The sequence below is a fragment of the Sarcophilus harrisii genome, chromosome 5, assembly GCF_902635505.1.
Source record: "Sarcophilus harrisii chromosome 5, mSarHar1.11, whole genome shotgun sequence".
Lineage (NCBI taxonomy): Eukaryota > Metazoa > Chordata > Mammalia > Dasyuromorphia > Dasyuridae > Sarcophilus > Sarcophilus harrisii.
In genome coordinates, this window is record NC_045430.1 from 251,925,250 (window position 1) to 251,947,416 (window position 22,167).

At 36.1% G+C, this 22,167-nt stretch overlaps 1 protein-coding gene across 1 annotated transcript in view; it reads right to left on the reverse strand.

Annotated features, from left to right (window-relative positions):
• Positions 1 to 22,167, reverse strand: part of NEK11 (NIMA related kinase 11) — a 244,214-nt gene that overhangs the window by 164,269 nt on the left and 57,778 nt on the right. Inside the window, 3 exon segments of the mRNA XM_031940247.1 lie at positions 120 to 246; positions 1,495 to 1,559; positions 12,933 to 13,051. Coding sequence (XP_031796107.1) covers positions 120 to 246; positions 1,495 to 1,559; positions 12,933 to 13,051 — 311 coding nt within the window.

Consider the following 22,167-nt stretch of genomic DNA (forward strand, 5'->3'; position numbering starts at 1 on the left):
ATGGAAGGAAAACGAACAATTCTCACAGGCCAGTGATAGAGACCTAAGCACAGGGCAGAATTCCTTCCTCGCCTCACTGCAACCAGGATAAGGTTTCAGGAATAGGACTGCTTACTCACCAAATGTCAGACTTGGTGTCATAGCCTTGATGTTTCAGAGCCTCTGGACTCATGTAGTATGGTGTCCCAGTGAAAGTTGTTGCCAGGTCACATGATCCCAGTAAGAGCCGGGAGACTCCAAAATCCCCTCGAAACAACAATTAATTTTGCTATTATTTTTTAAAAATCAAATCAATTTAATCCATTGTTGTACCCTAGGAATTCATGGAATTAACACTAATTTTTGTCCACAATGTTATTTTTCTTTGTTTCAGGAACTAAACATATGCTCCACTGCTCTCCACATAAGGCCATGGAGGAAATTATGGGACAATATAAATGAAATGAGGAGGCACAGAACAATTAAATGAGTACTTTCATCAATGTATCCATAGAAATATTCAAGCATATTATTTTTCAAAGAAAAAAACAACAGTCAGTTAATTCCGTAATTATATAATAACAGCAACTACCTTAATGCTTCAAAGATTTGTTATTTCATTTTCAAACCAGTGAAGCTCAAGACCCATGGTACAATCTTAGTAGACTGTGTCCAAAATAACCCATCACTACCCTGCTGCCAATGAAGCAATCAACATTTGGTCAAAACTGGATTCTTCCTTCGAGAAGAATCCTGAAGAAATGAACATCTGGTATAAGTGAATAACATGGCACAAAGACAAAACTAAATTTGATACAATCAGAAATTTTGGCAGAAATAGGAAAAGTTTATGAGCAAAAAGAAAATTTCATGTACAAATAAAAATCTAAAGTTTTTCAAGGTAAAACTATAATAAATAAAACTAAAATAAATATATAAATCAAAATAAAATTTAAAAATCAGCTTTCTACCAGACACATCCTTCTTATTCTTGCCTAATTACTGTTGTTAGGTTTTATGGTTGCTTATTCTATTAAAAAAAATAGAAAAGTTTAGATTAATAAATCCAATAACTAATCATTGAGGGGTGCTATTAAGGGCTAAATAATTACTAGAAAGGACAAAAGGTTAATAAAACTATTTCATCACACTTTAATTACCTGTAATAAGTTCCTGTGGACCATGAGAAAATAAGCAGAGAATCTGCAGTAATCCATTAAGCCAAGAGACAAGTCCAATTAATTCCAAATTTTCTACATAAGTGGGAATATATATATTTTTTCTCCCATTTAGAGAGCATAGGTTAAAAAAATAATGGATTTAGGTTTCAAAATTGATTCAGGCTTATGTTTTATGGTTCTTGGTAAAAATGAAAGATTATAACATTTATAAACTAATGAATTCCTGTTAACAATGAGCCACTCCCAAGACTATCTAATTTAATTTGATATGCAAGGACAGTTAGAATGCAGTGTTTCACTACTGCACAATTCCCAGTACAAGGAAAAGTCTTACCAATTTTGAGTAGGTTATTTTTCAAAAAAATGTTTTTTGCTTTCAGGTCCCTGTGAAGTATTCTCCTGGGAAAGGAAAAAGAAACTCAAACTCAGCTTCATTTCAATCATGGAATTGCAAATTTGCTAATATAACTATATTGCATTTGTAAAGCCCCACACCTATATTTTTTCATGTTCATGAAAAAGCATTGTTGCAATGTTTTGGATTCTGGAACAATTAGTAGACACAAAATAAAAGGCACTCTCATCATTTTTATCAAAAATTCACAATGTAGAGAAATTGATTTGATTTTAAGTGCAAAAGACATTATAGAACAAAAAATAGAATATATAATTAAAGGATATGTCCACAGGAATTTACATATGCCAAGAGACAAATAAAATCTAATGTAAATAACTAAATAAAATATTCACAAGCATATTTTTTCAAAAGATTTTTTTTAAAAGACAAGCATATTTTTAATATTAGTCTGAAGATAATCACAACCTGGGATCTTTTCACTGAAAATCACCTATATAGTAGATGATTTTGAGGAGTGATTTTCTGCCCAACTTTTTGGTCTTCAGACCCCTTTCCATTTTAACAAATCACCCTCAAAGAGTTTTATTTTATGTAGGATTGCATTTAATGATGTTTTCTGTATTAGAAAATAAAATATCTTAGTATTATTATGAAAATAATGCTTACCTCACAGATCTTTTGAAAATGCTCTAATTAACTAAATATATTATATACAGAAATGTTATTATTGGGCACTGCTATCCAACTTTAGATGGCTGAGTGATAAATCTGTGATAAATGAACGCACAGTGGTCCTTTCAGATAGTATGTATATTATCTGATAGTATACAATGGCAATACATAAAAATAATTGGCTATTTTGTTCAAGGCATGTCTTTTCTCATACTACCTGTGGGACATACAATACGTTCTAACTTTGGTTTCTGAAAGCATATGGATCCATGGTTACCCATAACATCTAAAAGAAATGAAGCAAACAGTTTCAATGCTTGTGACAGAAGTGAAAAGTGGGTTTCATTTTAGTTTTTATAACCCTTGGGGCTGATTTTTTCCAAAACGTTCTTCTATCCCAAGATCTATGATTCCAAGATCCTAGGACACATTCCCTTTGCCAGAAACCCAGAATACCAATCAGTATTATTTAAGTTGAAGTCAAGCTCAGCTGTACACGGATGAGCTGTCCGAGTCCTAGGACCTAGATAGAAGATTGGCCAAAGATAGTACCATCCTGTCTCTTGACCATCAACCAGACATTTCCTGAAATTCCCATCGTTGCTACAGACTCCCATTTTACAGGCGAATGATCTCCAGAAAATTTTTTTGGTGTTTAGGTTTTCCTATTTCACCCAGGCTTGAAGTGCAGTGGCAATTCATAGCCCCACTCCAGTGGTACAAATTGGCCCCTCTCTGACCTGGATTCTTCCTTAGCCAGCCTGGGTTCCCTCTTCCTCCCTCCTCCACCTCCATTTTAGTGCCAAACTTAGCCCAATCTGCTTTATTCCTATTGTAACTGAAATTAACTTTTAAAAATTAATAACTCCATCACCTTTTAGTCATAAGAAATAAGACATAAAGTAAGTTATGAAGTGAGAGGAGTCCAGGATATAAAATTATGAGAATCAAGTTAGGGTCTCTTATCCCATACCCTGTGAGACCAAAGAGAGGGTAAAGAGCACAATGATTTTTATAGAGAAGATCCCTCTACTATTCCCTTGATTGAAGCTGTGTAGGGGTAAGCTGTAGGCAACTCAAAAGGAGGGTTCCTAGCACCACATGAAGAAGAAGGCAGAGGTAGAAAATGAGCACCAAAGACCAGTCAGCTATTTCATAATTTTCACATATTAATTTTGATGAAAAAGTAAAATAGAAAAAATGGTTCAAATTTATATTAAAATTTCCCCCCAAGGTAAGAACAAGGAATCCCTGCCTGAGAGATTCTCTCCATGATGCTAATTCCTCGTTAACAAGATAAACACAAGGCAGTCTTTGAGATTCTGCACTGATGATGTCTTATTGATAAGGTGTGAGCGTATTATTGGACCACTGACTGGGACTTTCCTTTCTGACAGATACTTTAAAAGGAAGAGGTGAACACAAAGGTCATCAGATATACCTCTCTGCAGCCCTCTGATCCCTCTAAAAGAATCACCTGCATCTGCTCTGGGAGAAGGGGAAATCCTGGAGGTGGCCAAAAACCGTGTCAGAGCAGCAATGGGTCAGAGCCGGGATCAGAGGACCAAGCCAGCGATAGCAGGCCATGGGGAGACCTTCCACCATGGTTCCTGGCCAAGCACGAGCCAGAGGAAGGCAGAAGGGAAGGATAAAGCCGCCATTTAGAGAAACAAGATGAGATTTTGGTTTTTACTGCCCTGTGCAGAAGTAGGAGAAGGGTCAGATTTCTAGCAACTCCAACTGCTTCTCCTTTCAGGAATGTTCCCCTCCTAAGGCAGCACTACAAGTCTAGGGAGCTGCACAGGCCCTTTGGAGACTAAGGGCTTGCTTGAGAGGGAAGACAAGTTACCTTAATTGTGTATGGTGTTAGTTCCACCATTATAAGGCAGCACAACATAATTGGAAAGAAGCTTCCACTTGACCTGCACTCCAGTCTCCCCTTTAACTTTTATCTGAAAGATATGGCCATGGGAAATCTCTCTGAATCTTAATTTCCTCACCTGTAAAATGAGAATAATAACTATAGTATGTTTGCTATTACTATGGTAAAAGTTAAGATATATGTGTATGATTGCTAACTTTAATGCGCTATATAAATATTGAGGTTATTAGTGGTAATGTTAACAGGTAATATTAAAGGTTATTAATAAGTAATATTAATGTTATTTAGGTAACATGTGAGTGTTACCTAAAGCTCCCTATTTTATGTCTACCAGGGCCAGAGTTGAGGGGAAAAAAGGTACCAGAACGTTTGTCTACATGCAAATAATTGGTACTTTTTTAGTCTTTCATTTCCATGGCAGCCAAAAAATAAAACAAAACAAAATATAAGTCCTAATAAGTCATCACAGTGGAACATTCTCTAGATAAGCACACCAACCACCTCCCCAGGACTGATACCAGACATTCATGATGTTTATCTCAGAAGCTGTTCTCTCTGCTCCTTTAATTCTGAAAAACCCAAACCCAGGGCAAATCCCCTTTCTGGAAAACCCTAATACTGTCTGATATTCTTTGCAATCCAAGTTCATTTAAACCTCAGCCTTTCCAATTAGTTACTCTCTCATGATAGCTCTAAGTATTCTTGCTCTTAAAACAGCATTTCTTAGAATTTGTTAACTATCATAGAGTAGGTACCCTCAAAACAAATGCTACTAATACAATTTTTAAAAGCCCTGACATCTCAGAGAGGCCGGGGGGAAAACCAAAGCCATAAACATAATGCTAACCTCTAATTCTTAGCACTGTTGCTTCTCCCAGATCATTTTCATTTCCCGAAGTGATACACTGAGATTATTTTGAAGGGATTCTGCATAGAGGAGCCAAGCCAGACATTTCTGGTACACCATTTTCCCAAGTAATTTACTTCCCATCTCAGGTGAAAGCAATCTATGTCTACAGCTCATTTTAATATATACTGTCGGCAATAAAAGGGAAGACACTAGCAAAATAAATACTTTACTGACAGCCGAATGTTTATGGACTGTGGCTTGAAATATATGTTTAATGCTCAGTGAAATGCACTTTTGAATTTGAATTGCTCTACCAAACAGTAGCTCCGACATGAAAATTCCTGAAGGAGAGTTTCCTTAGATCTTCATTAAATTCAGAGCTGGAAATTAACACAGAGATTGAATGAGATAATTTATGAGGGGAAGCCATAGTCTTCAGATTTGAATCACAGGATTTAGAGCTGAGAGGGCCCTCAGAAATCATCTTGTTCAACCTCCTGAGGAAACTGAGGGGCATAGAGTTCCCAAAGATACAGAGGTATCAAAGTCAGGATTCATATCTAGATCCTTAGATGACTAATCTCACATCCTTTCCACAATGTTTTCACCAGAAGAGTAGGATCAAATCATGGCTGAGACTTACTATAATTTAAAGTCTGGGTGATCTCAGATCTGTCTGTTAGATAATCTTGAACCTTCTTTCAACTTCAAAATCTACATAATAAACACCCCTAGACACGGGTCTTCTTGCTTTTCCCTACACCCCCATTGCCCAACCCCCAATATTTTTGCTCTGGCTGATCCCATGCCTGATGGGGATGCTCTCCCCATTCAGTGGTTTCCCTAATTTTGTTCTAGACTCATTTTAAATCCCCCTTTTACTGGGGCACCTTTCACAGTCCCCCCCAACAGTTCAGATTTGAACTTCCTCCACAAAGCTATGGTGACTTCCATTTACACTGTATATAATTTGTATATACAATTTTTGCCATGCTCTCTCTCTCCTTGGTGGCAGGGACAGTGCTTCTGCTTTAATTTTTATTTTCAGAGCTTAGCGCAGAGAAACGACTTGAACAAACGCTTGTTCGCCACTTTGAAACTTCTGGTTTGCTTGTAAAAGGCGTAAAGTTCATAAAAATTTGCTTCTTTAAGAAGTAGCCCTTTGTCAGAGGTTTTTGATAAAGTACAAAACCTGCTGGAACTTTGGACAGCAAAGAAAGATAAGGCAAACTGACCAAGGTGGAAGGCATAAATTAGTTGGAATAAGAAGCATATTTACCAGGGAGAGTCTTTAGTGATTGGAAAGCTACTATCATTTGCTTTTGTTTATTTGTTTCTTTTTTCTTTTTTTTTTTAATCTTTCATTTCCATGGCAGCCAAAATCTATCCAAAATCTATCAGAAAAGAAATGAATCCTGATTTTTTAGAAGATCCTTTTCTATTTCTAAGGTGCAGGAAAAGGTAACTTAAGGACTTCAATGCTATCAGTGGTAGAAAAAACTATCTCTCATGTTAATGAGAAATTAGCTAGTTAATAAAAGCTCAATACTGTTTAGTTCTCTAAGAAAATTCTGTGCCTTTGAAGGATTCTGGCCCTTGGAAGCATCAGTGAGCTACAAAGCAGTTAATATTACTTTAATCATCCAATGTATAAAGCCTGGGGCTTTTTGGCTCCCCAAACACCTAGGTCAATAGATAAAAGTTTTCTTTAAAGGAAAAATAAGGAAAATACGGTTAGACTATGCAGTGATAAATCAATAATTTAATTTAGTGGATAGAGAAGCAGAATTTTTTTTTTAAGTCTTTTTTTCTTCAAATTAAATTTTATTATTTTTCCACTTAACATATTTATTTCATCTCCTGCCCACCCCCACCCACTGAACAATTAAAATAATTCAAAGAAAAATAAAAGCCCTGTAACCAATATGTACTATCAAAACAAACTCCCACATCGACCACCTTGGAAAATGTATTTTAAGTCTTTCACCTTTCAGAAAGGAGATGGGAACTTGCTTCATCTTCTATCCTCTAGAATCAGTCTACATCGCATTAGAGATGCCTGATTTGAAATGAATTATTCCTGCTCCTTTAAATCTCAATAGAGAAGGCATGCTTTTAAAAGTTAGACAAATGCCATAGTAACTATTTAATTACAAATGTCATTTTAATAGATTTCTACTTTTGTAGGAAACTGATAATTAGCTAAACTGTGTCTTATTCCTGATTCCTTTGGGTAAGTCAATCCAGAAAATATCCTAGCCTCCCCAATCCTTGTTTCCAGTGGGACCACCAGTCACTAAAGACAGAAGAGCTGGGAGGAAATAATTAGCCTCTCAGGGCTGAGATTCTAAAACAATTAGGTGGCAAACCCATCAGGAAACATAATCATCATCAACTGCTCCATTTGGGGTAGATTGGTGACTTCTTAAACCTCCTCCCACTGCAGTGGGCTCAGCCACACACAGTGGGTCAGCCAGGTCCCCCATCCACCCAAGTTCAAGTGGAAATGGAGGTCATTCTTTGCGGATTCATCTCAGCATCCTGTTACCTGTCTAGAACTGAATTATGACCCACTCCTCTCTGAATCAAAATTTCTGCTAGCCCCATCTGTACCTTGTAATGATTTCTAGTTTTAACCCTACTTTGTATGGAGACAATGGTTCCCAAGCCTGACCTTTCTGGGACAACAATCTTTATTTCTAGATATTATTCTACTTGATAACTTCTCAGATTTAATTTTCTCTTCCTCACCCCATCTCTAAACTGGGGAGGGATCAATCAGTACCACAAGTCATCCTGCCCACTCCTTAGTCTTATCTCTTTAGGAGCCTGATTATTAGCAATAATAATTAATAGTTATATATATAAAATCTATTTTTAACCTCACAACATCCCTGTGAAGTTGGAGTTATTACTCCCATTTTACAAATGAGGAAGCTGAGGCAGGAAGGGGCTGAGTGATTTGCCCAGGGAGTATCTGAGACAGAATTCAAATGCTGCTGCTGATGAAGAAAACTAGCATTTATGTAGTAATTTAAAACTTTATAAATACAATTTCATTTTGACCTCAAAATTCTGGGAAGCAGATGCTATTATTGTTTCTATTTTGCTGGTGAGAAGAATGAGGCAGACACAGTTTAAGGGACTTGTCCAGGGTCACACTGTTGGTCCATTTGAACTCAGGTTTTCCTGACTCCAGGCACAGCACACTAAGTACAACATACTATTCACTACTCTACCTAGCTGTCTCTGGTCTTACTTAGTACAGAAAGCAGAAAAACAGCCTTTTCTATAAAATAATCTTTTATTTACATCTTTAGCAACAGAAAAGCATTTCTGTAAGTTAATATTTTTTTCTTGTATGTGCTACCTCAAAAGAACTAACCAATGTCTCTAGTTACTTTTAAACTGAGACATCAGTCTTAGGCAGACTAGTTTAAAAGAAAAAAGGAAAAATAATGATGGGTCTTCCTAAAGATAAACTAAAATCCACATAATGATCTCTAAATAACAACCATGCCAAATGCCTTTTTATTCTGACCAGTTATGAACATCATAAGAGGGTCAACACTTAGATGAAAGAGCCCAATAAAGCAAATGAGTTTAAATCCTAAAAAGAGCTCACAGAAAAATTTAAGGTAGATTAAAATTAAAATTAAGATTTAAACTCCTAGTGCATAGGGAAGATCTATGCAAATAATTTAAATAGTGTCAAGTCATCAGATAACTCCAGTGGAGGAAGAAATGGAAATGTTGTGCCATTAATTTTTTAAGGCAGTCGCTCAATACATCATATTGGGCAGGGCTATTTCTGTAAAATACTTAATGCAAAATTCACAAATATATTCCTAAGCATCAACCTGCTTAAGATGCCTCAGAACCAATTTTTAATGTGGAAAAACCTTCATGTTAAGATATACTGATTAAGAATAATGCCTGGCAGCCCTCTATGTAGTGGCCAGAAACTGGAAACTGAGTGGATGCCCATCAATTGGAGAATGACTGATATATGATATATGAATGTTATGGAATATTATTGTTCTGTAAGAAATGACCAGCAGGATGATTTTAGAGAGGCCTGGAGAGACTTACATGAACTGATGCTGAATGAAATGAGCAGAACCAAGAGATCATTATATACTTCAACAACAATACTATATGATGATCAATTCTGATGGACGTGGCCCTCTTCAACAATAAACCAAATCAGTTCCAATAGAGCAATAATGAACTGAACCAGCTACATCCAGGGAAAGAACTCTGGGAGATGACTATGAGCCACTAAATAGAATTCCCAATTCCTCTATTTTTGTCCACCTGCATTTTTTATTTCCTTCACAAGCTAATTGGACTCTATTTCAAAGTCCGATTCTTTTTTGTACAGCAAAATAACTGTTTGGACATATATACATATATTATATTTAACATATACTTTAACATATTTAACATATATTGATCAATCTGCCATCTGGGGGAAGGGGAGGGGGGACGGAGGGGAAAAGTTGGAACAAAAGGTTTTGCAATTGTCAATGCTGAAAAATTACCCGTGCATATAACTTATAAATAAAAAGCTATAATAAATATATATATATATATATATGGAAACTGAAAAAAAGGAATAATGCCTGGGCCACTGGTATTCCCTTTGCACTCAAAATCTAAGGGAAAAGTATTAAAAAAAATTCTACTGATGTTTGTCTCCTCTCTAATGAACAGATATCTACCACGACCAAGAGAAAGAGATTTCAGGCATCCCCACCATCACAACCCGACGAATGAGGAGGAGGAAGAGAAAACTGAAGAGAGGAAGAGATGTGATTTGAGCCTATGTAGAAAACCCCACTGACAAAATCAGAGAAAGAAGCAATGGAAGAGAAAGAAAGAGGATCGGGAAAAGGAAGAAGAAGAAAATGCAATTACTTGTGGATCGGGGAACAAATGTGATAAACAAGAAAAAAACAGGGCAGTGTCCATAAGAGATGAAAAGAATGAATGGACTGGAGTGAGAAGAGCCTTGAGAACCCAGGTGCTATGACAGCAGTCAGGGCGTGAGGTAAGGAGGGTCTGCAAGGAGGGGCATATTGGGGAGACGTTGTAGGAGTGAAATCAACCAGCCTGCAAAAGGGGGACGAAGGAGGATGAGAAGTCCAAGATGAGCCCAAGGGGCTGGGAGGATGGTGTCCTCAACAATGACTGGGAACTTTGGGAAGGGTGATGGAGAAAGAGAATAGGTTCAATTTTTGGACATAATGAGTTTTCAATAACTCCTGAACATCCATCTCAAGATGTCTAAAAGGCACTTAGAGTCCTGAAATTGGAAGTTAGAGGACAGGGTAGGTAAATTTAAGAATCACCAGCAGAGAAATGATCATTAAATCCAATTACCAAGCAACATAATATATAGAGAGAAGAGAAGACCCGGGACAGAGCACAGGGTAACACTGAGCAACCTGAATGAGGATCCAGCAAAGGAGAGAGCTGAGGATGGTCTGTTAGATAGGAGGAGAACCAGAACAAGAGGGGTGTCATGGTCCACTTAACTAAACAAATCAGGGCTATCATCTTGCTGGGTGTCCTTTTACTTAGCCATAGGCAATTAAACTGCCTTTTGTCAACTATGAATTGGTCTACAACAAAGGCATCAAACGTGCAGCCCACAACACTCTGACTGTGGCCCCAATAAGACTTAACAGTAATGAAGAACTGTGTACTAAAATGAAAATACAATAAAACATAGATAACAGTAGTATGTGATTTACTAAATCAATATGCAGCCCACAATGGTGATCACCATTTCTATTTGAGTTTGATACCCCAGGTATATAAGTCTTTTATTTTCTTCCATTTCCAAAACTGGAGCACCAGACTACTTTGAATCAGCCTGGCCAACAACACACACTCAAAAAAATAGGGATTTTTGGAGTTAATACAATGAATTCCATTTGGCCATAATATTGAATTAGAGATGCCTATGGGGATGCTGAGTAGGGATATGATCCATCCTTAGGGAGAAAGGATCAGATAAATGAGATAATTTGAAAGAAATTAAGGAGATCTTATTATGTAACTATCAGGCAAGGGAAAGGATATTTAATTGTCATTCATAAATGGTCAAATAAAAACATAATTGCTCTTATAGTTTTGATTCTCTTAATTTGGATGTAGGAGTCGTTCCCAAGCTAATAATATAATATTAGATACCTCAATAATAGAACTAATGAGAATTAGCTTCATTCATCAGATGAAATATAAAGAATCAAGTTTCAGATCCAGATATAAAAAACATTGCATATTCACTCTGCTTTATCACCTTTCTTCCTTTATTACTCAATACTGGAAGAGAAATAATCATCCCCAACTTTGGCTATTCTTTTATTGAACTGATTTCAGATAAAGTTTAAAACTTACACAGTATCTACTAATGAAATATCCACAAACCTTTTGAAAGTTGATTTTAGAATGAGAAATGTACTTAATTGTTTCCATGTAGAATCAAATATAGAAAACAATCTGTAAGTCATTAAACTTTAAATAGATACTTAAATTCAAATTTTACATTTTGCTCAAAGAACAACAAAGAAATGTCAGGCAGAAGACAGTCATATAGAATTAAAGACAATTTTGAATCACTGTCTTATTCTGATCAACTGGATTCTCTTGAACTCTTTCTTGATTAATGATATTTAATAAGTATTTTAAAAGTTAATTTAAAATAGTTATGGGAAGCAATAGAAATAGTAATTTTAAAAATGAATAAACCTTGAAGTCCTAAATTCAACAAGAGTTACTTAGTATAGTCTTTGAGAAGATTACTTGATATATTTCTATCAATGTCTCCCAAGTTGGTCTGGCATCACTCAAAAGATTTAGGATTACTCATAATATTTGAATATCTTCATCATCTAGCATGTATTTAAGAAGATAAGTGGAGAAACCCAGGATAAACTGATTACTTTTTATATTATCAGAAACCATCCGTAACATATGTTTAAGCAGACTGCCAGTCAGGGATGGTCACAGCTTTGTTCATCTCAGGAAGCATCACTATAGGCAATGAAGGCTGTAAGGCTGGTGCTACAATTTTTCAAATGATTAGCTTTAAGTGAATGCTTCACAGGAGTTTGTTTGTTTTTGATTTTGATTTTTCTTTTTTGGATAGCCATCTTTGCATTGATTGGTTTACTCTACTGCTCTATACCTTGGAGATTATTTAAAATGTCTTTTTAAATTATCACTCAAACAGTAGAAAAAATATGAGTTTTTTAAGCATAGTTCAAAATAGACAAATAACAGATAAGTAAAACCTATAAAATACACTTTGGCCTTCATAACTGGAGATGTTTGTATGGGATTGGCTTTTGATGTGAATATCCATTCAACCTAAACCAAAGTGTATTTTCTGCCTCAACTATCCCAAAACGTTGTGTATGTCAATCCAACCAAAATGTTCCAAGATGTCAGGGTGACCAAATGACTACTTTGAGTACTAAAAATTTTATGAGTTGATTCTAACATAAAATACATTAATTATATAAAATAAGTGCCTTAACATTATACATACATACAACAGCATACAAAATATAACTAAATGTAAGTTTCTGTTAAGATCAACTCTTTAAAAATAAATTTAACATACTTTATTAAAGCAAATGCTATATAACGTTTGCTTTAATAAAGTATGTTATATATATATATATATATATATATATATAAAATATATATATAATTATATAAGTAAATACTATGCTTCTAACTGTGGGTTGAGCAATCTTTCTAAATGTTCATTAATATAACCATGACTAGAAATATTCCATCCAATGAACATTATAAAGTGCCTGGCAAAAGAAAGTTGTTGTTGTTGTTTTACATATTTGTTCTCAAAGAGTTTAATATTTGAAAGGACAACTGATTACTTGGTTTCCTTAAATTTTCTTTCAAACATAAAAAAAAAAATCTCATTTATTAAATACAAATTCACATAAAACTGCTCATAGTAACTGGCAACTGTACCTTTCATGCATGTAGTCCACTCCCAGTAACAGCTGAATAAACCATTCTATTATCTGGTTTTCAGGAAAGGTGTTCCCAGCTTCTTTGTACTCTTGAATTTTATAGTCCAGATCTCGACCCTGAAAGAGGAATACATTCTCTCATGTTTTTTAGTTTGAAACATCAAATTCAAGGCTTTTTTATTTTTTTAGCAAAGCTAATATTAAAAGACGCTAAGTACCCTAGGCCAAACAGAAACAGTATATTCTTATTATTTGTGTGACCTCAAACAAGGCTTTAAATCTCTGTAAGTCTTCATTTTCTCCTTGTAAAGTAAGTTTGGATTTGACCTTTAAGGTCCTTTCCAACTCTAAATCCTACCAACATAGCTTATGAAGATTTTTATCCTCATTCACATTCACAAAGATATATTCACAAAGACAGAAAAAAGTATATTTACACACATACATATATGTATGGTAAATATATATTAGTATATATAACATATATATATACACACACAGATAAAGTATGAAAATATACATATACACATGTGTATATATATATATATATATATATTCCTTAATAACTCTAGTGTCCATCATTTCCAGTGTCAAAAAGGTGCAGGTCTTAGATGATGCAATTTTGAAATCTATCCTTTCGCAATTTTCTCTCACTACTATACCTGACTCAGATCTCTGGGAGAAGCAGTTATACTTTTGAATGTAACAAGTTATAGCATATTAGAAGGATATGTATATCAGAATTGTTATATGATTATGGAACAAATATAATTTATTTTAATCATAGACAAAGATAATAATTTGGCTATTAATCATAAACTGAGGTATGGTCATTATCAGAAAGAAGCCCAAATCTGAATCCAGGAAGATAAGAAAAAAAGGCAATGAAATGGCAAATTTCAAAACTACATCGTCTAAGCTTGATGTTGAAAGTGATGGATACTAGAGACGCTATTAAGAAAGAATTCAAATGAGCGAAACAATCGTTCTGAAGCAGAGGACCAAAGAAGTCACCCGGTGACCAGATAAGTCGGCTGAAGTTTTATTCCTCCCTGTGTAGGTACACTCAGTGGGGAAGCTCAGGATCATGGATGATCCCTAGTGGAAGCATGTGTTGACCACAGAAACTATTCTCATGAAAGAACTTGTGCAGGCAGTTCCTGAGGCAGAGGACGTGAAAGCTGAAAATTCCCTCTCTAGAAGGTGAGTTTTCCTCACTCTTGTATCCTTTTGACAAGTTTCAGTAAATATGTGTCCACTCTTCCCTAACTACACTGAGTGCATTTGTAGGAATACATTATCTAGGTCTATATGTGGATTATTTTTGTTACTCCTGTAAATGGAATTTTTATGAATATTGTGATATTATTATTATTTCTTTTGCCTTACTATTAAGTGGTTATGTTTTAGATATAAAAATGTCATTATTGTGAGTGTTTGGTTTTGAGTAAATAGAAGCATATCACTGGGGGCTCAAGAATTGTCGTGGTGAATAGAGTAAGAATATTCCTTTACAACAGAGCTAACCCTTAAGAATGGTCCATCTCTAGGAACCTACCCCTCTCAGAGCCAAGGCAAATTGAAGCGAACCACTAGCCCAGAAAGTAAGCCATGCACACACAATCTGTGTGATTAGTGTAAGGGGCTAAATTATGGACAGGTCCCCCCAGGTTCCCATTCTTCTGAAGTTCATGCTAATTACTCAAGTCACAGTAACCTAATGTTGTGCCTCAAAAGAGTTTCACTTGTCAGCCTAGAGCCATGGAAGAATTTTTGGTATAAGGAGCTTTACAAAAACCACAGACACACAGACATGAAAAGTAGGGCAGTTTAGTGGAAAGAGACATTGTTCACCACGTATAAGATTTAAGTTTAAGTCTTCTCTATGACACATCTTGTTTGAGTGACCTTAGATAAATTAGTGTCCAAGGAAATGCTATAAGACTAAGTTGCAAAATAAATTTCAATATATATGTGTATATGTACATATATATATATATATATATATATATATATAGTGTGTATATGTATATATATGTATATATGTGTATACATGGGTATATATATGTATATATACCTATGTGTACCATATATGTAATTTTATACATATGTGTATGTTTCTTTGATGGGATTCTATCAGTGCAGACAGCCCGTTAGTGGGAAGGACTGTTTCATTTTTGCCAATTCTACTGGCATAAGATAGCTATTTAATAAATACTAGTTTAATTAATTTGCTACATAAAAGTATATATCATTTTTCCAAGTGAATTTTTCCTTCTTATTCTATACTAGTAATGCTGCTTCTGAGCTCAACTTCTTCTAGGCTAAGCTTTCTTTTAGTTTATCTTTGGTAGATTCTGAAACAGGAGTCAAATTTATTCTTACCTGCTGCTGCTGAATTGCCTAGCTGTTGTGGCATTTTCTCCAATTACCTCACATAAGATTGGCAAAAAAAAACAAACAAAAACAAAAACATTTCAATGTAATCTGTTTTTCCAAACAACAATTATCAGTGATAACCTAGCATAGATATTAGACCCTAATGGTCTGGAAAAAAAATTACTTCTATCCCCCACCTTTTCCCAAATCTAAGTACATGGCCCATAAATCACACGCTTATTAAGAGAGTGACAATAAGAATGAAAAAAAAAAACTGAAAAGAATGGTAATGGCCAAAATCAACACAATATTTGAGTTGGAGGAAATCTAAAAATGAATTTTTTTTCAATAAATGTAGTAGAGATCTTAATGAATAAAGCTTATGTTGATTCCATTGCTTAACAATTAATGATTTATACTTTGTATATATTAAAAAGAAACTCTCTCTCCCCAAAAATATTTCTTTAAAGTAACATAATTATTAATTCAGAAAAATCATGATTCAAAATTTTATATTCCTTTCTTGAAACTGTTTTTATAAGTAATAATGCTTATGTTTTTGATTGACCTCACAGTAATTTCAGGAATAAGTTTAAAATTACAGTTATTTCTTAACTTGCTCAATTTTTCTAAGCATTCCTAAAAGATAACTTAGAGTGATTTCTAATGGCGACTCTTTTTTTCTGACACAACTGTAATGAAAAGGGTATTTATTTTAACTTGAAGCTAAAATTGATAGTGGCTTATTCCAAATGAAATAAGTTTATCTAGAAATTATTTTTCATTTAACATGATTTTATATTATCCCTTCCCCTTTCATTAATTTTATAGTTTAAAGGGTTTTGAAAACGGAGCCCTCCTCCACTACAACATACTGGGAGAGTACTCATCCTGCCTTTGCCAGAAAGCTTCCAGTGAGGGAGGAATCCTCTCCTCATCCCCAGGAATCCCACTCTACTTTGGGATGGTTTGAATTGTCAGAGGACGTTTTTCTTAATCTTGAACTTAAATCTGCCACTCTCCTGCTAGTTTTGCTCCTGGGACTAAACAAAGTTCCTTCATGTGATGGTTATCCTAGCGTGTGTTTATTTCTCTAGGGAACAAACATCTTCATCTCCTTCAGCCAATTCTTTTCATAAACTTGGAAGACAAGGCCCTTGGTCATCTTGGTGGTCCTCCAGTGGATGTTTTCTAGCTTCTAAAATGAGCCTTTCCTAAAGTTCAGCTCTTAGAACAAATGGTCTGAGGGACCATAACTCCATATTTGTGGATGCTGGACTTCTCTTAACCAGTCCCATTTTTGACTCCTGATTCCTCCTGAGTTGGAGATCAAGTAAAACATTATACTTTGAAAATATCTCACTCACACAATGGGATCTATGACATTAATAGTAGTGTTGTTGCTAAATAAATCACTATCACTTGTCTTTTCTATTCTGAAAATAGTGAGATCGACAATGGCATGCATTAATGCTCCTGTACAATATTAATGAAACTAATAATATCTGACTTTATAAAGCTCCTTAACATTTACAGAAGTAGCTTCAAAATGCATAAATGACTTTGTTCATGATATACTGGTAATCAGTAGCTTAGCCAAAACTCTGACTTAGTACTCTTTCAACTGTATCATGTTGATATTTCATCTCTACTCCATCTTGGAGTGTTTACATTGTAAATACTAAAAGGGCCATTTTTAACATTAGATAAAAATTAAGTCTCGGATATATATTTTTTTCATTAATATAAGCTGATAAAGCTAGTCTTAAAAAGTGAAAAGAATGGCATTCTCTACGATAAAATTGGAATTAAAAAAAACCTTTAGGGTTAGTACTTACAAAGAGTTGTCTTATATTAAATATCAGTGACAAAAAAAGAAAGCTGCCCCTTTGGATAATTAAAAAGATAAAAGCTTTACTAAGCAAAACCATGGCCAAATAACATGACAGGAATTCTTCCACAATCATTTTTTAAAAGCCTTTGTCACTGTTTAGAAAAATACCAGGCAATGGAAACTAAAAGCCCCGTTGTTAAACTGTAAAACCCTGAAAACTGACATTTATCTTCCTTTGAATTTTTTCATCTCCACAATGGGTTTCATAAAGGAAAGCCAGGAGAGATGTCAAGCCACATTATGCTCTTAAAAGACAAAAGAGAAAATCCAATTTCTAAATTGTTATTGCAGTATATCATGCAATATTCATGGAGTATATGATTGATAATGTGAATGGGCATTCATGATTTCAGTTGCTAATTTTCTTCAAATTCCTTTCAAGTAAGAGTTCTTCCTGCTGAGCTGAATTTACATGAACAAGAGTAAAGTGGCAGAATTTATTTTTACTTCTAGAAATGTAGTAAAATAATGGTTTAATCCATAAAGTACTGTTTTTTCTTTTAAAAAATCCCAGCCATTTAAATGAATTACTCCACTCTATTTTGAGAAAGTACTTAATGTTTATGGGGCATATAAAGTCACAAAAATTAAATCTCAAGGATATAGCAGGTGATTTATAGTTGTGTATTTGCAATAAACATAGGTTTACTCGCTAGCTTTTAACTGAATATATTTATGAATATAAGTAAAAAAATAATTGTCAAAACAATGAACATAGGTTTGGGGCGTTAAAAACACAGAAATAGGAGTTTATGGGGTTGTACTCAGTTATGAACCATCTTAGACCTTGGATAATCTCTGCTTTCCAACCTCCAAGGGGGCTTCTGCTCTCTAGGGTCTTTACAAGGCAGGCTCAGGAGAATTTCTATAGTCCTTAACTATCTTAACTGGTTTAAAGGTGACTCTGACAGGCTAGAGGTCTTATGGAGAGCTAAGTCTTCCTGTGGTAATCCTAAATTCCCAAAATTGCCCTATTCCAAGGACACTAATGAAAGACTTGAGGTTTGGAGAAGATTGTTTATAAGAATCACTTAAGTTAGAGACATAATAAAGTCACAAATAAGAAAGAAAAGCAGCTAATATACCCCAAAATTCAATAAAAGAGTCAGTAGTAAGCTCATGACTTCAAGCATCTATATACAAATGCCCAAAGTTAACAAAGAATTAGCCCAAAGTCAATGGAAGGGGAGCAAATCTGACCTCACACATATCATTCAGACTAGATGAAATCCATTGATTAGAAGGATATACCTTTTTCAGAAGCAACAAGATGGGTAAAAGGAGCTAGACTAAAGTAGCATTATATATTAAGAGGGTATAATCATGTAAGGATATCCAAGAATCAGAGGTAAGAAACATGAGGAAGAATATTTGGGTGAAGATCAAAGAAAAGAGAAATGGAAAAAAATTTTCCTCAAAGTAATAATAATAATAGAATTTATATAACACCTACTATGTGTCAGTGCTTTAGAAATTTGATTCTTACAACAATCCTGGGAGGTGAGTACTTTTATAACCTCATCTTACAGTTAAAGAAATTGAGATTTACTGAAGTATACCACAGACCACCTGGACTGTAAAAGGAAATAATTTGAGAAAGATCAAAATCCTGCAACAGAGGTATAACATAATGGACACAGGGGACTATAGAGATTTACTGGAGCTCTCTCTGTGCCAAAAATAGAGTAGCTAAAAACTTCTTGACTTGCCTTATGGGAGCTTGATTGATTGATGAAACTATAGAAACTTGAATTGAAAGGGACCTCATAATCAGGTGATAATTTCATTCTTTAAAAGATTTAGAAAACAACAAGTGGAAATTCTATTCTGGATCTGATTCTCACTAACAAGAAGAAGTGGTTGTTGGAGAGAGAATGAGAGAACCTTTAGAGGGAAATGAATATTAGAGTTTGTGATGGGAGAAGAAATCTAGTCATAGTCTGATACACACCCACATTTTAAGGGGATTTAAAAGAAACTAGGATCCCATGAAGTAAAATGCTTCAAGGGAAGTCAACCCAGGAGGGAGAAGAAAATTCTGAACACAAAGAGGGAAACAAGTCCAGAGAAGTAGAAATATTGGATTTGTCTGAAGAGATTTGGAGGCAAGGGGAAATCACTAATCTATTTGTATGTTTAAAACAACTGCACCAGTGATGGAAGTCAAGTAAGAAAAGGGTGAATATAAGAGGATGAGATGATTCCCTAAAAATAGCATCAGGAATGCCACAGCTCAGAATGAGGCAGATGCTTGATTATTCCCATTTTACAGTTGAGAAAACTGAGACAAACTAAGGTTAGGTGATTTGCCCAGGATCACACGGCCACAAAAAGCCAGATTTGATCTGACTCCAGGTCTACTGTTCTGTCCACCACAGCACCCAGCTGCCCATAGGGATGGCCAACACACAGGTGCACAGAATTGAGGATGCACAAGAAACACGACAGCTGAAGCAGTGGACTCAGTCTAATAAGGGGAAACTCAGTAAGGACAAAGAGCAGGTCTTTCATAGGGCACAAAATCAGCTTCACGAGCATAAAATAAGCGAGACCATGGGCAGCTCGCAGTTATTCCCAATAAGACCCGGGAGTGTTCATGGACTGAAAATCAGCAGTACAACCTAGAAGCCCAAGAAGGGACCGTAATGTGCCCCAGGGTGGTTCCTCTGTGCTCTGCCCTTGCCAGCCCAACCTCATGGAGGACTGGGTCTGGTTCTGGGCAGCTCGGTTAAAGAGCAAGGACAGACAGAGGGCAGCCAGGACGTCAGAGGGCTTCAAAGACACAACAGATGAGGACGGGCTGAATAGGACCTGTCCCCACAGAGCCCTGAGAAGGAGACCCTGACTCATGGCCTATCCCTAGAAGACAAAATCAGGAGCAGCAAATGTGTGGAAGTTCCAGAGAAGCAAATCCAGGCTTTGTGCTAGGGAAAAGCTCCCCAAAGGGTGAGCCATCCAAAAGCAGAAGGAGAGATGGAGGGTAGATGCCCCTCCTTGGGGATGGTCTGGAATTCTGGGATATAGCAGACGAAAGCTCGGCCAGGGCATCCCCATGGGATGACCAAAACACAGCAGCCTGTATAAGGCTATCTCACACACTAACTAGCTGGGTGAAAATTCAATATTGGTAAAAATAAATTCTAATGATTGTGGGAAGAGAATCTGTGACAAGCTTCCTACTGGACACTATGACACTGATTTCTGTGACTTATAAAGGGGTCTCAGCTGTTTCTGGTAGGTTAAGGAATATATCCTGAGGCTGGAAGAGACCTTAGATTCCATCTAGTCCAACTCCCTCCTTTTACAGGAGGAAACTGATCCAGGGAGGTGATGTGATCCAGCCCTGGGATCTCAGCTGCCGTTAAGTGACTAAAGTGGTATAGAACCAGGATCGTGATTCCAAATCCAGCTCTCAGGATCATTAAGGAAGAACCATAAGGGAGGATGTCCTACCTGGTTCCAAAATGACCTTCACCTGAACAATAATGCTCAGAGGCAGGTCTGAAAGCCACATCCTTTGATTGCACAGCCAGGGATCCCATCACAGTGCCATGCTGTGTCCCTCCCTGAGTCGCTTCAGAGTGCCGGTACCCACAGAGCACCCATGGACAAGGCTGCCGAATCAAAGAAATGGAGGGGGAGGAGCTGCCCAAATCGGGGCTGATCACTCTTTACCTCCCTTCTGACCCTCCAGATTAAATACAATTTAGAGGTCCCAGCTAAGAGGGCCTTACTTGGATGGTTGACTTTTGTTCTAAAGGGCTAGAGAGGCCTCTTAGCCACCATTTTATTATAAAGATGATTTAGAGGACTGAATTTTGTGTTCTTTCTTAGGAGGTTCAACCACTGTTCTCTTCCCTTTCAACCTAACTCTCTCTCCAGATTATTCTACCTTCTTAGGAGGTGCCTTGATATCCCCTTTTGTGCTTTATCTTCCCCATCAGAATGTAAGGGCTTTGAGATATGGAATAATTTTCTATTCCAATGGTTAGTAGAGTGCCTGATGTGTATGAAAAGCATTCGATTTGTCTGTCTATCCAGCCAGCCAGCCAGCTACCCATCTTATCTATCCAGGTCTATTTGTCTATTAGTCTCTCTTTTTTTAAAACTTTTTTTATTATAGCTTTTTATTGACAAAACACATGCCTGGGTAATTTTTCAACATTGACCTTTGCAAACCTTCTGTTCCAACTTTTCCCTTCCTTCCCCCCACCTCCTCCCCCAGATGGCAGGTAGTCCCATACATGTTAAATTATATTTTAAATCCAATATATGTATACATATTTTTACAGTTATTTTGCTGCCCAAGAAAGATTGGATCTAGAAAGAAGGTAAAAAAAACCTGAGAAGGAAAACAAAAATGCAAGAGGACAACAGAAAGAGTAGAAATGCTATGTTATAGTCCACACTTATAGTTTCTCTCTAGATGCAGCTGAGTCTCTTCATTACCGAACTGGTTTGGATCATCTCATTGTTGAAGAGAGCCTGCCTGTCTATCTTTCTAATCTATTTACCTAATCCTGTCCACTTTGTATTTAATCCTAACTAAGTGAGGCCAGCCTTCTCTGCCCATCACTCCAATTCCTTAAAAAAACTAAAAGAGGAGAGCACTCCATTTCTCTGATGTTAATAGCATATTCCTGTGAGGCAGGCCTGTCCTTTCAAATGTTAATATTTTTCCTGAGACAGGGTGCTACCTGGTCTGTGTGAGCTGAAGACATGGCAACAACAAGGGACTAAGAAATGGGCCTATCTGATGTGGCTCAGGCTGTCGGCACAGCCCTGGAAATCTGCCGATGCTCCTTTTACCCTTCCGGCTCCTGCTGTCATGGCAACCACCTTCTGTCTGACAGAACAGGTCAATCTATTTTGAAACTACCCATCATTTTTAAATTAACACATAGAGGAAAGGTGCATCTTTTTTTCACCGAGGCCATTAAGAAGTATTTTAAAGCAGAGA